At 40.1% G+C, this 12,307-nt stretch overlaps 2 protein-coding genes across 6 annotated transcripts; both read left to right on the top strand.

Annotated features, from left to right (window-relative positions):
• On the top strand, nt 1-6,544 carry LOC131005860 (probable phosphoribosylformylglycinamidine synthase, chloroplastic/mitochondrial). 5 transcript variants are annotated; one of them, XR_009095362.1, is made up of 6 exons: nt 24-265; nt 650-730; nt 827-5,024; nt 5,152-5,221; nt 5,362-5,427; nt 6,319-6,544. XR_009095362.1 is itself a non-coding variant. In XM_057932961.1 (4 exons), the coding sequence occupies exons 2-3, from the start codon at nt 689-691 to the stop codon at nt 5,021-5,023; spliced, it is 4,239 nt and encodes a 1,412-aa protein (XP_057788944.1). In that variant the 5' UTR covers nt 24-265; nt 650-688; the 3' UTR covers nt 5,024; nt 5,152-5,222. The 5 variants fall into 5 exon arrangements, 1 of the variants encoding a protein (XP_057788944.1); XR_009095361.1 differs by lacking the exon at nt 6,319-6,544 and adding an exon at nt 366-432 and having other exon boundaries at nt 5,362-5,535; XR_009095364.1 differs by lacking the exon at nt 6,319-6,544 and adding an exon at nt 344-432 and having other exon boundaries at nt 5,362-5,535.
• A 907-nt stretch (nt 6,545-7,451) lies between these two features.
• On the top strand, nt 7,452-12,307 carry LOC131005878 (probable methyltransferase PMT11). The gene is made up of 9 exons (XM_057932987.1): nt 7,452-8,339; nt 8,705-8,854; nt 8,968-9,238; nt 9,694-9,804; nt 10,005-10,164; nt 10,748-11,005; nt 11,152-11,274; nt 11,495-11,572; nt 11,769-12,307. The coding sequence occupies exons 1-9, from the start codon at nt 7,665-7,667 to the stop codon at nt 11,974-11,976; spliced, it is 2,034 nt and encodes a 677-aa protein (XP_057788970.1). The 5' UTR covers nt 7,452-7,664; the 3' UTR covers nt 11,977-12,307.

Genomic DNA, 12,307 nt, shown 5'->3' with positions numbered 1-12,307 from the left:
AAATAATTAAATAAAATCTCAGCCTTTTTTCTCTCTCTCAAAGCAAAAAACCTCAAGTCTTTTTTCCGTCTGTTTTGTTCAGCGCCGCACTTTTGTCTTCCTTTAGCTGCTGCCCCTGTTTGCTCCCACCGCCGCCGCCGCCGCCTCCCTTTTATCGGCAGCCCGTCGCCGCCGTAGACGCTTCCACCGGTCGCTCACATCTCCGTCGCCGCTGTCGACTCGCTGATATTTCCGTCGCTGCACCGCCGCAAAACCGTGAAAAAAGGTGAGATTTCAGGAGCTCGTTTACTGATTAATTTCGTCATACTTAGCGTTGGATTGAGTAATTTGTGTTTAATAGCAGTTTTTGATAAGTCGCCTTCTAGAATTGTAGCTCTGGTTACAGGAGCAATGACTGCCGTTTCTGAAATTACAGCAGCTGAATTTGTACAAGTATGTAGGATTGCATTTCTTAATCATAAGTTTTAGCAAAATTTTAATTGAATTTTTTTGCTAGCAGTATGATTTCTACTATCGCAGACCATAAAATCGATGATTTCAGCAGAATTTTTAAAAATTATACTTGAACGGATTTTGAAATATTTTATAATCCTAAAGTTTCCATTGATCAAACTCTAAGTTTTGATGTTTCATTTTTTTATGATTGCAGCGCTGCCAACAGAGAGAAAGCTAGAGATACCGAGCAGCAATGGCTGCAGCTTTTGAACTCACAGCTGCAGATTTTTTACAAGTATGTTTAGTTAACTTATTAATCTACAAAGTTGAGCAAATTTTACTTGTTCCTTTCGGGATTATTTACAGACGTCTTTTTTGTATTCAATTGCAGGGTGCTTATAGGCAAAAACTAGCTTTGCCTAAACATTCCTATAGACAGACAGATTGCCTACTTTGGGGAAGAAGGCTACCAAGAAAACAGCCTTCTGTAAGAATTTCTCGTCGAGAAATTGCGTCGAGGCAATTGAAGGTGAAAGCGGTGGTCTCAAGAGATGTATGCAGTTCAGTAAGCACGGAGTCAGATCGGCTTCAGAGGGCTTCTCAAGAGGTTGTGCATTTCTACCGCATTCCATTACTGCAAGATAACGAGACAGCTGAGCTACTGAAATTGGTTCAGACGAAAGTTTCAAGCCAAATTGTTGGATTGAAAACCGAACAGTGTTTCAACATTGGGGTGGATGGAAATCTCTCCGAGGATAAGGTTTCAGCGCTTAGATGGCTTTTGGGGGAAACCTACGAGCCCGATAACCTGGGGGCAGAGAGTTTTCTGGACGAAGAGATGAAATCGAGCTCGAATGCTGTTGTGGTAGAAGTCGGCCCTCGTTTGTCTTTCACCACAGCATGGTCTTCCAATGCAGTATCAATTTGCCGAGCTTGCAATTTGACTGAGATAAGCCGATTGGAGCGATCGAGGAGATACTTGCTGTGCCTTGCTCCTGGGAGTGCGTCGTTGGTGGAGAGTCAGATCAGTGAGTTTGCTGCATTGGTGCACGATAGAATGACCGAGTGTGTTTATAATCAGAAGCTGACATCTTTCGAGAGGGCTGTAGTCCCTGAGGAAGTCCGTTATATACCTGTGATGGAGAAGGGCCGGAAGGCTTTGGAGGAAATAAATGAGCAAATGGGTTTGGCCTTTGATGAGCAAGATTTGCAGTATTACACGAAGCTTTTCATGGATGATATCAAAAGAAATCCAACAAATGTTGAGTTGTTCGATATTGCTCAGTCTAACAGTGAGCATAGCAGGCATTGGTTTTTCACTGGAAAGATTGTGATAGATGGGCAGCCGGTGAATAGGACTCTTATGCAGATTGTTAAGAGCACTTTGCAAGCGAACCCAAACAATTCAGTCATTGGCTTCAAGGACAACTCCAGCGCAATCAGAGGGTTTCCTGTGAACCAGTTGCGGCCAATCCATCCAGGTTTGACATGCCCGTTGGACATGAGTGCTCGCGACCTTGATATCCTGTTTACTGCAGAGACCCACAACTTCCCATGTGCTGTGGCTCCCTACCCTGGTGCTGAGACAGGTGCTGGAGGCAGGATTAGAGATACGCATGCAACTGGTAGGGGCTCATTTGTTGTGGCATCTACAGCTGGTTACTGTGTTGGGAATCTGAATATTGAAGGGTCCTATGCTCCATGGGAGGATCCATCTTTCACATATCCTTCAAACTTGGCTTCCCCGCTTCAGATTCTCATCGATGCTAGTAATGGTGCATCAGACTATGGAAACAAATTTGGTGAGCCATTGATTCAGGGTTATACCAGAACTTTTGGAATGAGGCTACCAAATGGGGAAAGACGAGAATGGTTGAAGCCGATAATGTTTAGTGCAGGCATTGGGCAGATTGATCACATCCACATAACGAAGGGGGAGCCTGAAATTGGAATGCTGGTTGTAAAGATTGGAGGGCCAGCATACCGTATTGGAATGGGGGGTGGTGCCGCATCCAGCATGGTCAGTGGGCAAAATGATGTTGAGTTGGATTTCAATGCTGTGCAGCGCGGAGATGCAGAGATGGCACAAAAGTTGTATCGAGTTGTTCGTGCTTGTATTGAAATGGGAGAGAACAATCCTATCATTAGCATTCACGATCAGGGTGCTGGTGGAAATTGTAATGTTGTCAAAGAAATTATTTATCCAAAGGGTGCTACTATTGACATCAGGGCAGTGGTAGTGGGTGATTACACGATGTCAGTTTTGGAGATATGGGGTGCAGAGTATCAAGAGCAAGATGCTATTTTGGTGAATCCTGAAAGCCGTGAGTTCCTGCAGTCTATATGTGAAAGAGAGAGAGTCTCGATGGCAGTTATTGGAACAATTAGTGGTGAAGGGCGGATCACTCTTGTGGATGGTTTAGCTGTGGAAAAATGCAACTCAAATGGAGTACCTCCTCCACCCCCTGCTGTGGATCTTGAACTCGAGAAGGTGCTTGGGGACATGCCCCAGAAAACTTTTGAATTTCATCGAGTCGCTAATACTCCAGAGACACTTGATATTGCTCCTGGGATAACAGTTATGGATTCTCTGAAGAGGGTATTAAGGCTTCCTTCTATTGCTTCAAAAAGGTTCCTGACTACCAAAGTTGATAGGTGTGTGACGGGTCTTGTTGCACAGCAGCAAACTGTGGGTCCACTTCAGATTACACTTTCTGATGTTGCAGTAATTGCTCAAAGTTATACTGACATTACAGGAGGTGCCTGCTCAATTGGGGAGCAGCCGATCAAAGGTCTTCTGAACCCAGAAGCTATGGCAAGGCTAGCTGTTGGAGAAGCTCTTACAAATCTTGTTTGGGCTAGGGTCACTTCTCTCTCTGATGTAAAGGCGAGTGGCAATTGGATGTATGCAGCTAAACTGGATGGGGAAGGGGCAGCCATGTATGATGCCGCCATAGCTCTTTCAGAAGCAATGATTGAACTTGGCATTGCTATTGATGGTGGAAAGGATAGTCTTTCTATGGCAGCCCATTCATCTGGTGAAGTTGTCAAGGCTCCTGGAAATCTAGTCATCAGTGCTTATGTCACTTGTCCTGACATAACTAAAACTGTGACACCGGATTTGAAGCTTGGTGATGATGGTCTTCTCCTTCACATAGATCTGGCAAAAGGAAAGCGACGTCTTGGTGGATCTGCTCTTGCACAAGTATATGGTCAAGTTGGGGATGAGTGCCCCGATCTTGATGATGTCTCTTACCTCAAAAGTGTTTTCAATGCAGTGCAAAACCTGATTGAGGAAGGCCTAATTTCAGCTGGCCATGATATCAGTGACGGAGGATTGCTAGTTAGTGTTCTTGAGATGGCATTTGCAGGGAACTGTGGCATTCACTTAAATTTGACTACTCCTGAGAGTTGTAGTGTATTTGAAACACTCTTTGCCGAGGAGCTTGGGGTTATCATTGAGATCAGAAAAAAGAATGTAGGAGTGGTGACAGAAAAACTTTTAGGCGCTGGAGTATCTTCTGTGATCATTGGCGAAGTCACATCCTCACCCATAGTTGAGCTAAAGATTGATGGTATCACTCAGTTGACTGAAAAAACATCTGACCTCAGGGACTTGTGGGAAGAAACCAGCTTTGAGCTGGAAAAATTGCAAAGGTTGGCATCTTGTGTGGAACTTGAGAAAGAAGGCCTCAAAAGTCGCCATGAGCCTTCATGGCTTCTGTCATTCACTCCATCATATACAGATGAGAAATACATGAATGCTACTTCAAAACCGAAGGTTGCTATCGTTCGTGAAGAAGGGAGCAACGGTGACAGAGAAATGGCAGCTGCTTTCTATGCCGCAGGTTTTGAACCTTGGGATATTACTATGTCTGACCTTCTTAATGGAGGTATCTCATTGCATGACTTCCGAGGTATTGCATTTGTTGGAGGATTCAGCTACGCCGATGTCCTAGATTCAGCGAAAGGTTGGGCTGCTTCTATGAGATTCAATAAGCCTCTTCTAGCTCAATTTCAAGAATTCTATGAGCGGCCAGACACTTTTAGTTTAGGTGTTTGCAATGGGTGTCAGCTCATGGCTCTTTTAGGGTGGGTTCCAGGCCCCAAAGTTGGAGGTGTTCTTGGGGACAACGGGGATCCATCACAACCGAGGTTCATACACAATGAATCTGGACGGTTTGAATGCCGTTTCACAAGTGTGAAAATCGAAAATTCACCAGCTTTGATGTTTAAAGGAATGGAGGGTAGTACATTGGGTGTATGGGCTGCTCATGGGGAGGGAAGAGCTTATTTCCCAGATGATGATGTTTTTAGCCGTGTACTGAAGTCAAACTTGGCCCCCGTGAAATATTGTGACGACGATGGGAAGCCTACAGAAGTGTATCCGTTCAATATGAATGGTTCTCCTTTAGGTGTGGCAGCGATTTGCTCCCCCGATGGTAGGCATCTTGCAATGATGCCTCATCCAGAACGCTGCTTCTTGATGTGGCAGTATCCTTGGTATCCCAAGAGCTGGAACATGGACAAGAAAGGCCCGAGTCCGTGGTTACGCATGTTCCAAAATGCTCGGGAGTGGTGTTCATGAGGTTTGTTCTTATTCCTCAAACGATCAAATAATAAATTGTTGTATATAGGATTTTGATATAAGATTGTACATGATATTGCCAACTAACCAAGAAGGTTTGATATAGTTTTGCATTGATTTGGTGACAGGTCTCTCGCTGGAACTGTTGCACCTTTGTTGAGACGATATTTCTGGAGCCAAATTCTGACTTAACGGAAGGTATGCAGTCGGCTAAATGACTCCCGATATAATCAAATGACCAATTATATGAATTTATCTATGCATGAGATCTTTCTTTCCAACTGTAGTTGGAAAAATAGGTAACTTGTGAATTTATTTGTTTTTATTATTTTCTACAGGAGGTGGAAATTTTGATGTGGAAGAAGTTGAATCTCATCGATGGAAGTAGCCCTAGAATGCCAGAGGTTCTTGTCTTTCAAACTTTAATATTTATATACTCCAAATTTCTTCATTGTTGCATGAACTCTCAACAGTGATATGCGTGGCTAAGTAATGGTGATCTTGTTTATTAAGTGATGGATTGTTCAATGCAATAGATTAATTAGAGGTTAAATCTTGTGCTGACTGTGGTAAAAATTGCAGCTTAGTTTATAAATTACTATTACTGAAATGCATTGATTCTTTCTACATTAAACTGAAGTAACCAAACATGTAGAATATATAGCCTAGTGTCTGTCTGTCTGAACTAGTACGTCCGCCCGTCCATGCGATTCATGACGAGCGTCGAAATAAATAAATAAATATAAAATATTAAACATGGTGTTGTCATTGCTGAGGATCGGCCTGAAAAGCATGTCAAGAATGGTTAATGTTTTCTTCTATTTTGCAACTCTCTATTTTTCTATGTTTACTGTGGATTTGGAAAACATGTGAGTGGTGGTTATTTCATGTTTGAATTGCTTCTTGAGCTATTGAGTTAGCTTTTATTTTTCTATATTTATTGTGGATTGGGAAAGTTTGATTTGTTCACAAATTGGTGTGAAGATATTTTGTTTTGTATTGTAAGACAAGAAATGTTGTTTGTGGACGAGAAGCTCTTGTCTGTAGTTCTATGATAAATTGTGTACAAAAAATATCATATACAAAAATTAAATTACAATCAAATCCAAACAATTCAAAATCTGTTTATATATACTATTACAACCTATAGTTGCTACCATATAATGTTATAAATTGAAAATGTATAAACTTAAAAATATTGCATTTCAGAATCAAGAAAGTTTCTAAGTTATTAAATTATGGAATATCAAAATACGGATATTTACCTATTTATCTAAATTTCTTCATTGTTGCAGGAAGAAACTCTCAACAATGATATGTGTTGCTAATTAATGGTGCAGTGGTGATCTTGTTTATCAAGTGATGGATTGTTGCATTGGATTGTTCAATGCCAAAAACTTCTAAGTTTTAATTTTTTTTTATTTTCAATTTCAAAAAACGATGTTGTTTTGACCTTATATTGGAAATCAAATATAAATAATTGAAGGCCCAGATATTAATGGAAGACATAAAAGATTATCTTTATATCAAATTGTACTTTCTCCGTCCCATTAAAGATTATTCATTTTTTTTATTTTGGATCGTCTCACTAAAGATCATTAATTTTCATAGAAACAATATTTAATTATTAAAAAGTCGTGGGTCATATCACTGATATTAAATTCACACATTCTTCTTAATTTTCGTATAAAAGAAAAAGTGAGTCTTATTTAATGGGACGGACTAATTACCATTTCATAAGCTCCATTCTAAGCAAACTGTGAGTAATTATATACTCAAACGTCATTTTGTAAAGAAAAAGTAATCTAATATATTTAAATTAATGCGAATAGTCAATCCAATAATTAATATTGGAAAGGAACAAATAACTGTATTTGTAATCATATCTGAAAAAGAACATAAAGATATTTATACAGATGTTCTTTATGCAATTAAGGATTGTTAAAACATATTCTAACTTTGCTATTTCCAGCAAATAGCTTTTTGTAATTCCTAATAGTCTACACATGAAGAATTTTTTTAAAAAAAAGTCTATATCCAAACTAAAATATTGAAATCCCTATTCATTAAAATATATTTTTTGAAAAGAAAAGGAATCGACTAGAGCAATAATTTCGCTAAAACGATTGAATTATATTTTATTCAATAATATAGCAATTTTAGCAAAGACTAATAAAGAAGCAGAAGGGTTTCTTCTACTTTCTACTTTCTTGACACCTTTTCTCTTTTTAGCCGTCCCACAAATCTTGACACGTTTTTATTTTGGGTAATAATTATTACGTTATCTTCTATCTCATACTTTATTACTTTTATATTTTATTAATTACATACTTAAAATATTAATCTACAATTCCTTAATTTCCGTGCCGAATCCAAACGTGTCAAGATTCATGTGATAGAAGGAGTATCAAATTGATTAAAAAAAAGAAAAAAAAAAAAAAAACAATTTGTTACAGAAATCACGAAGCTCCGCCCTCGATGGCAGAGCGACGTCTCTCTCACTTCACTTGTTTCTCACTCTTCCTCCAATTTCCCTCGCTTTCCATTCCAACTCATACATAATCAACCGCATTTGCTGTTGTTATCCCTATCTCTCTCTCTCACAACCGACACACTCTCGCACAGAATTGGGATCTCACAAATGAAGGGGGGCGGCGGAATTTCCGATCTCTTCAAATCGGCCACGCTCATCAGAATCTCGGGATTTCTACTGATTTCAGTCGTTTTCTTCTACTTAGGCAAACATTTCGCCGACGGCTCAGCGCAGCAGCTCCTTTTCTTCACCTCTCAACAGAATTCAGGGACGGGGTCGTCCTCCGCCGCCGTTGCGCTCTCTCCCAACCTCGACAAGACCTTTGATGTCTCTTCAGTTATAAACGAGACCGCCTCATCGCCGCCGCCGGAGAATAGCCCTCCTCCTCCTTCTCCTCCGCCCCCGCCGCCGCCTCCGCCGGCATTGCAGAGGATGGGGGTGGTGGACGAGAATGGGAAGATGACGGATGATTTTGAGGTGGGGGAGTATGACCCGGAATTGGTGGAGAATTGGTCGAAAACGAATGAGAGTGAGGGGTTGGAGAGCGATGGGAAGGGGGATAAGGTTAGGGTTAGGGTGAAGAAGTTCCCGCTGTGTGCGGCGAGTATGAGAGAGCATATACCTTGTTTGGACAATGAGGAGGCGATTAAGCAGCTGAATTCTACGGAGAAAGGGGAGAGATTTGAGCGGCATTGTCCTCAAGAGGGAAAGGGCTTGAATTGTTTGATCCCTGCTCCTAAAGGTTACAAAACTCCAATTCCGTGGCCCAGAAGTCGTGATGAGGTAACATTCTCCGTTGCTTGAATCAACTATTTTGGTTTCTAGCATCAGATTTTGAAAATTTGGTGGTGTTGTTTTGGGTAATGGCATCGTCATCATGTTTTTGAAGTTAAGCTAACCAGATTTATATGTTTGGATTGTAATTCAATTGTGAAATTGAACAGTCCGTATGAATTTGATATATCTGAATATAGATTCTGGAGAAAGCTTGATTCTTGATCAATGTTGGGAAGCTCCAATTTTTTTCCTTTTGGGGTTGGTTGGGTGGAATTGGCATTGGCGAATTCATGTTAGAAAATGACAAAGTCACAAGTTTGAATTAGAATCATGAACATTTGATGGATCATATTTTAGTATGTCTTATGCAGGTTTGGTTTAGCAATGTTCCGCATGCTCGTTTGGCTGAGGATAAAGGAGGCCAAAATTGGATCTCCATTAAGAAGGACAAATTTAAGTTTCCTGGAGGCGGGACACAGTTCATTCACGGAGCTGATCAATATTTGGATCAGATTCAAAAGGTTTCTGTTGTGATGAATTAAATAGCCTCTGATAGTACCTTTAAATGTAGCTTTTGAACTAAAAGAAAAGTGTAGTGCCTTTTGGTATCTTACTCATGACAAAAACTGTGTAGATGCTCCCTGAAATCGCATTTGGTCGACATACTCGGGTTGCTCTGGATGTTGGTTGCGGTGTTGCGAGCTTTGGTGCTTATTTACTTTCAAGGAATGTTCTCACCCTCTCAGTGGCCCCAAAAGATGTTCATGAGAACCAGATACAATTTGCACTTGAACGTGGGGTGCCTGCAATGGTTGCAGCATTTGCAACAAGGCGTTTGCTTTATCCAAGTCAAGCGTTTGATCTGATACATTGTTCAAGGTGTAGAATCAACTGGACTCGGGATGGTATGTTTTCAAATCTAAAACTATGCCATTGCTTTCAGTAACTTTTAGGCTCGGGTAAAATTTCCTTCTTTACATATTTTAATATAAAAAGTGTTGGTTTGTTTTTTATTTTATGTAATCTAATTTCATGAATTCCACAAGAATCTTATGTTCATTGTATGTGAAATCTATGAAAATTGTCTTTGGAACATATATTTTTTAATATATCAAATGGTGGAAGTGTTAAGTTTGGGCCTCTGGCGAATTATCCGTGGTACTTTCCCTTAAGCACTATTTAAAGACTTCATTTTGCACTTGTAATACATCTAAATCAGTCATTCTTTTATGAGAAATTTCCTAGGTTGAATAAATGTTTACTTTTGTTTGATTAGTCTGTGAAAATCAGAACTTTCACTAATAGATAACCTTTATTCAATATGAATTCATGCCTTCTCTTGTCTTGTGCTCTCCTACAGATGGGATTTTGCTACTTGAGATCAATAGAATGCTCCGGGCAGGTGGATATTTTGCTTGGGCAGCACAGCCTGTTTATAAACATGAAGCTGCCCTTGAACAACAATGGGAAGGTAATTTCTTGGAAATATGCCTAAACATGGTTTTCAAATCGTCGCAACTTGTTAAAAGTTCTGTAGTGTTTGTTTCTCATCACTGTGGGTGCTAGAGGCAGTCTCTGCACTTGCATGTAATAGTGTTCTGGCCACCCAAATAGGAGAAAGGAAGCAGGAGCGGTCTTTATTAATCAAAATTGGTTTTTTGCTACTTTCAGAGATGGTTGATCTTACAACTCGACTATGTTGGACACTTGTGAAGAAGGAAGGATACATAGCCATATGGCAGAAACCCTTAAATAACAGCTGCTATTTGAGCCGTGAAGAAGGAACAATGCCACCATTATGTGCTCCTGATGATGACCCCGACAAAGTTTGGTAGGTGTCTCTTTTTGGACCTATTTTTTTCAGTTGATATCACAGCTGTGCCAGAAATTCTCACTCGTCACTGGCCAAGGTAACTGTTGGTGATAGTTTCATATGTTAAGCTGGTTATGTCAATCACTTAATCACGTGGTACATTTTATTTTTCGCATGCAAGGTGCTAGGATTCTGCAGCAGAGATCACTTAATCATGTAAAGATCTTGTTGTGTTTCGGATAGTTCCATGGAACTGATGTGTTTGAATATTGACATGCATAATGAAAATACGATTTGCACATGCCTTTATCTTGAAGTGAAGCCACTATGAGAAGCATTGTATTTTTGTTATTTGTCTATGTGATGTCAAGAGAGACTAAAAATTGAAGCAACTTGATGGAGAAAGGCTGATGTTCTTGAAATTAGTCCGTACTCCGTAGGTACACTGCAAGGTCCTGTCAAGACATTGTAATATAAGTACAAGTTATGCTATCTGATTTCAGCACTTCCTATTTAGACCGTAGTGATATGTTTATTAGAAGAGCTGTAAAGGAAATTTATGTTTGACTTTTGGAGTTCTCTATCCACAAAATCATTGTAGGTACGTTGATCTGAAGGCATGCATATCACGTTTACCTGAGGAAGGATATGGCTCAAACGTCACAGCTTGGCCGGAACGCTTACAGACTCCTCCAGATAGGCTTCAGAGCATACAAATTGATGCTTACATATCCAGGAAAGAACTTTTCAGGGCAGAATCAAGATATTGGAAAGAAATAATTGAGGGTTATGTACGTGCTTTGCATTGGGGAAAGTTCAAACTTAGGAATGTACTGGACATGAGAGCGGGCTTTGGAGGGTGTGTTTTCTCCACTTATATTTTCTAGCTATTTTTTTCTGTGGTGCTGTTTCTGATTTAATCATTAAAATGATGAAGTAGAAATGTATATTATTATGCTATCCATTAAAGGGTCCCAGACAAGCTAATTCCTCTCCTTAATGCAGTTTTGCAGCAGCACTAATTGAAAACAAACTGGATTGCTGGGTGCTCAATGTTATCCCTGTCAGTGGACCTAATACATTGCCCGTTGTATACGACCGTGGTCTTATTGGAGTTATGCATGACTGGTATGAACTCGACGATGTTATCTTAACTGTAATTATGCTATGTGACCATTAATCAAAAGGGAACCACATGATATGTTTTTAAATGCAAAAAGTTGCATGAGGCATGGATCAATTGTTGTATCTGGAAGCTTCTTGTATTTTTTTCTTGGCATAATGTGCACACATAATGTTACTGATGAGCAAACAAAACAATCCATGACCAAACCATAAAACTTTCCAGGTGTGAACCGTTTGACACGTATCCAAGAACCTACGACTTAATTCATGCTGCTGGACTTTTCTCAATTGAACGAAAAAGGTACTCCCTCACTTTCTTGCTTCAATTTTCATACTAATGTTCTTCTAGCCGTTCGTAACGGGTTCTTTCTAGATTTAGAATCGTAGGATTTCGTTGAGAATGACACTTCAGTTTCTGTGCCACTACTCTAGCATGACATACACCCATCCATCCTTATTTGACATGTCACATGAGTTTTTGTGGTTCTTTTGAGCAGATGCAATGTCTCTACCATCATGCTTGAGATGGACCGAATTCTGAGGCCTGGCGGACGCGTGTACATTCGCGATTCCCTCGCTGTTATGGATGAGCTTCAAGAGATCGGAACAGCTGTGGGCTGGCACGTAGCAATGAGGGACACCTCCGAAGGGCCTCACGCCAGTTATAGGATCTTGACGTGTGATAAGCGCCTCATACGCTCCTGAGGAAGCAAGGTATCGTATCGTAGGTAGTGACTTGTACATTCTGGGACCGTGATCCACGGCCGCATCAGCTAACGGGTTATCATTTGCAAAGAATAGTTACGTTTAGGAGCATCAAGGAATGAATGGTACAAGAAAGAGGTTACTCTACTCCGTTGTAACATAGGTCAAAATTAAAAGCCTAAAAACCATGTATGGTTTCTTTCTTTTTTTCTTTTTGATATTTCATTTTTTGCTGTTATTTGGTTCTTGTATTCCCTTAATTATTGTCACTTCAAATAGTGTTTCAAAGTATTTATGGACGCATTAAATATTAAATTTTTGTTGATATGTA

This window comes from Salvia miltiorrhiza, chromosome 1 (genome assembly GCF_028751815.1).
Source record: "Salvia miltiorrhiza cultivar Shanhuang (shh) chromosome 1, IMPLAD_Smil_shh, whole genome shotgun sequence".
In the NCBI taxonomy this organism is placed as follows: domain Eukaryota; kingdom Viridiplantae; phylum Streptophyta; class Magnoliopsida; order Lamiales; family Lamiaceae; genus Salvia; species Salvia miltiorrhiza.
Note: the sequence above shows the minus strand (reverse complement) of the source record. Positions and strands in the feature narration are given on the sequence as shown.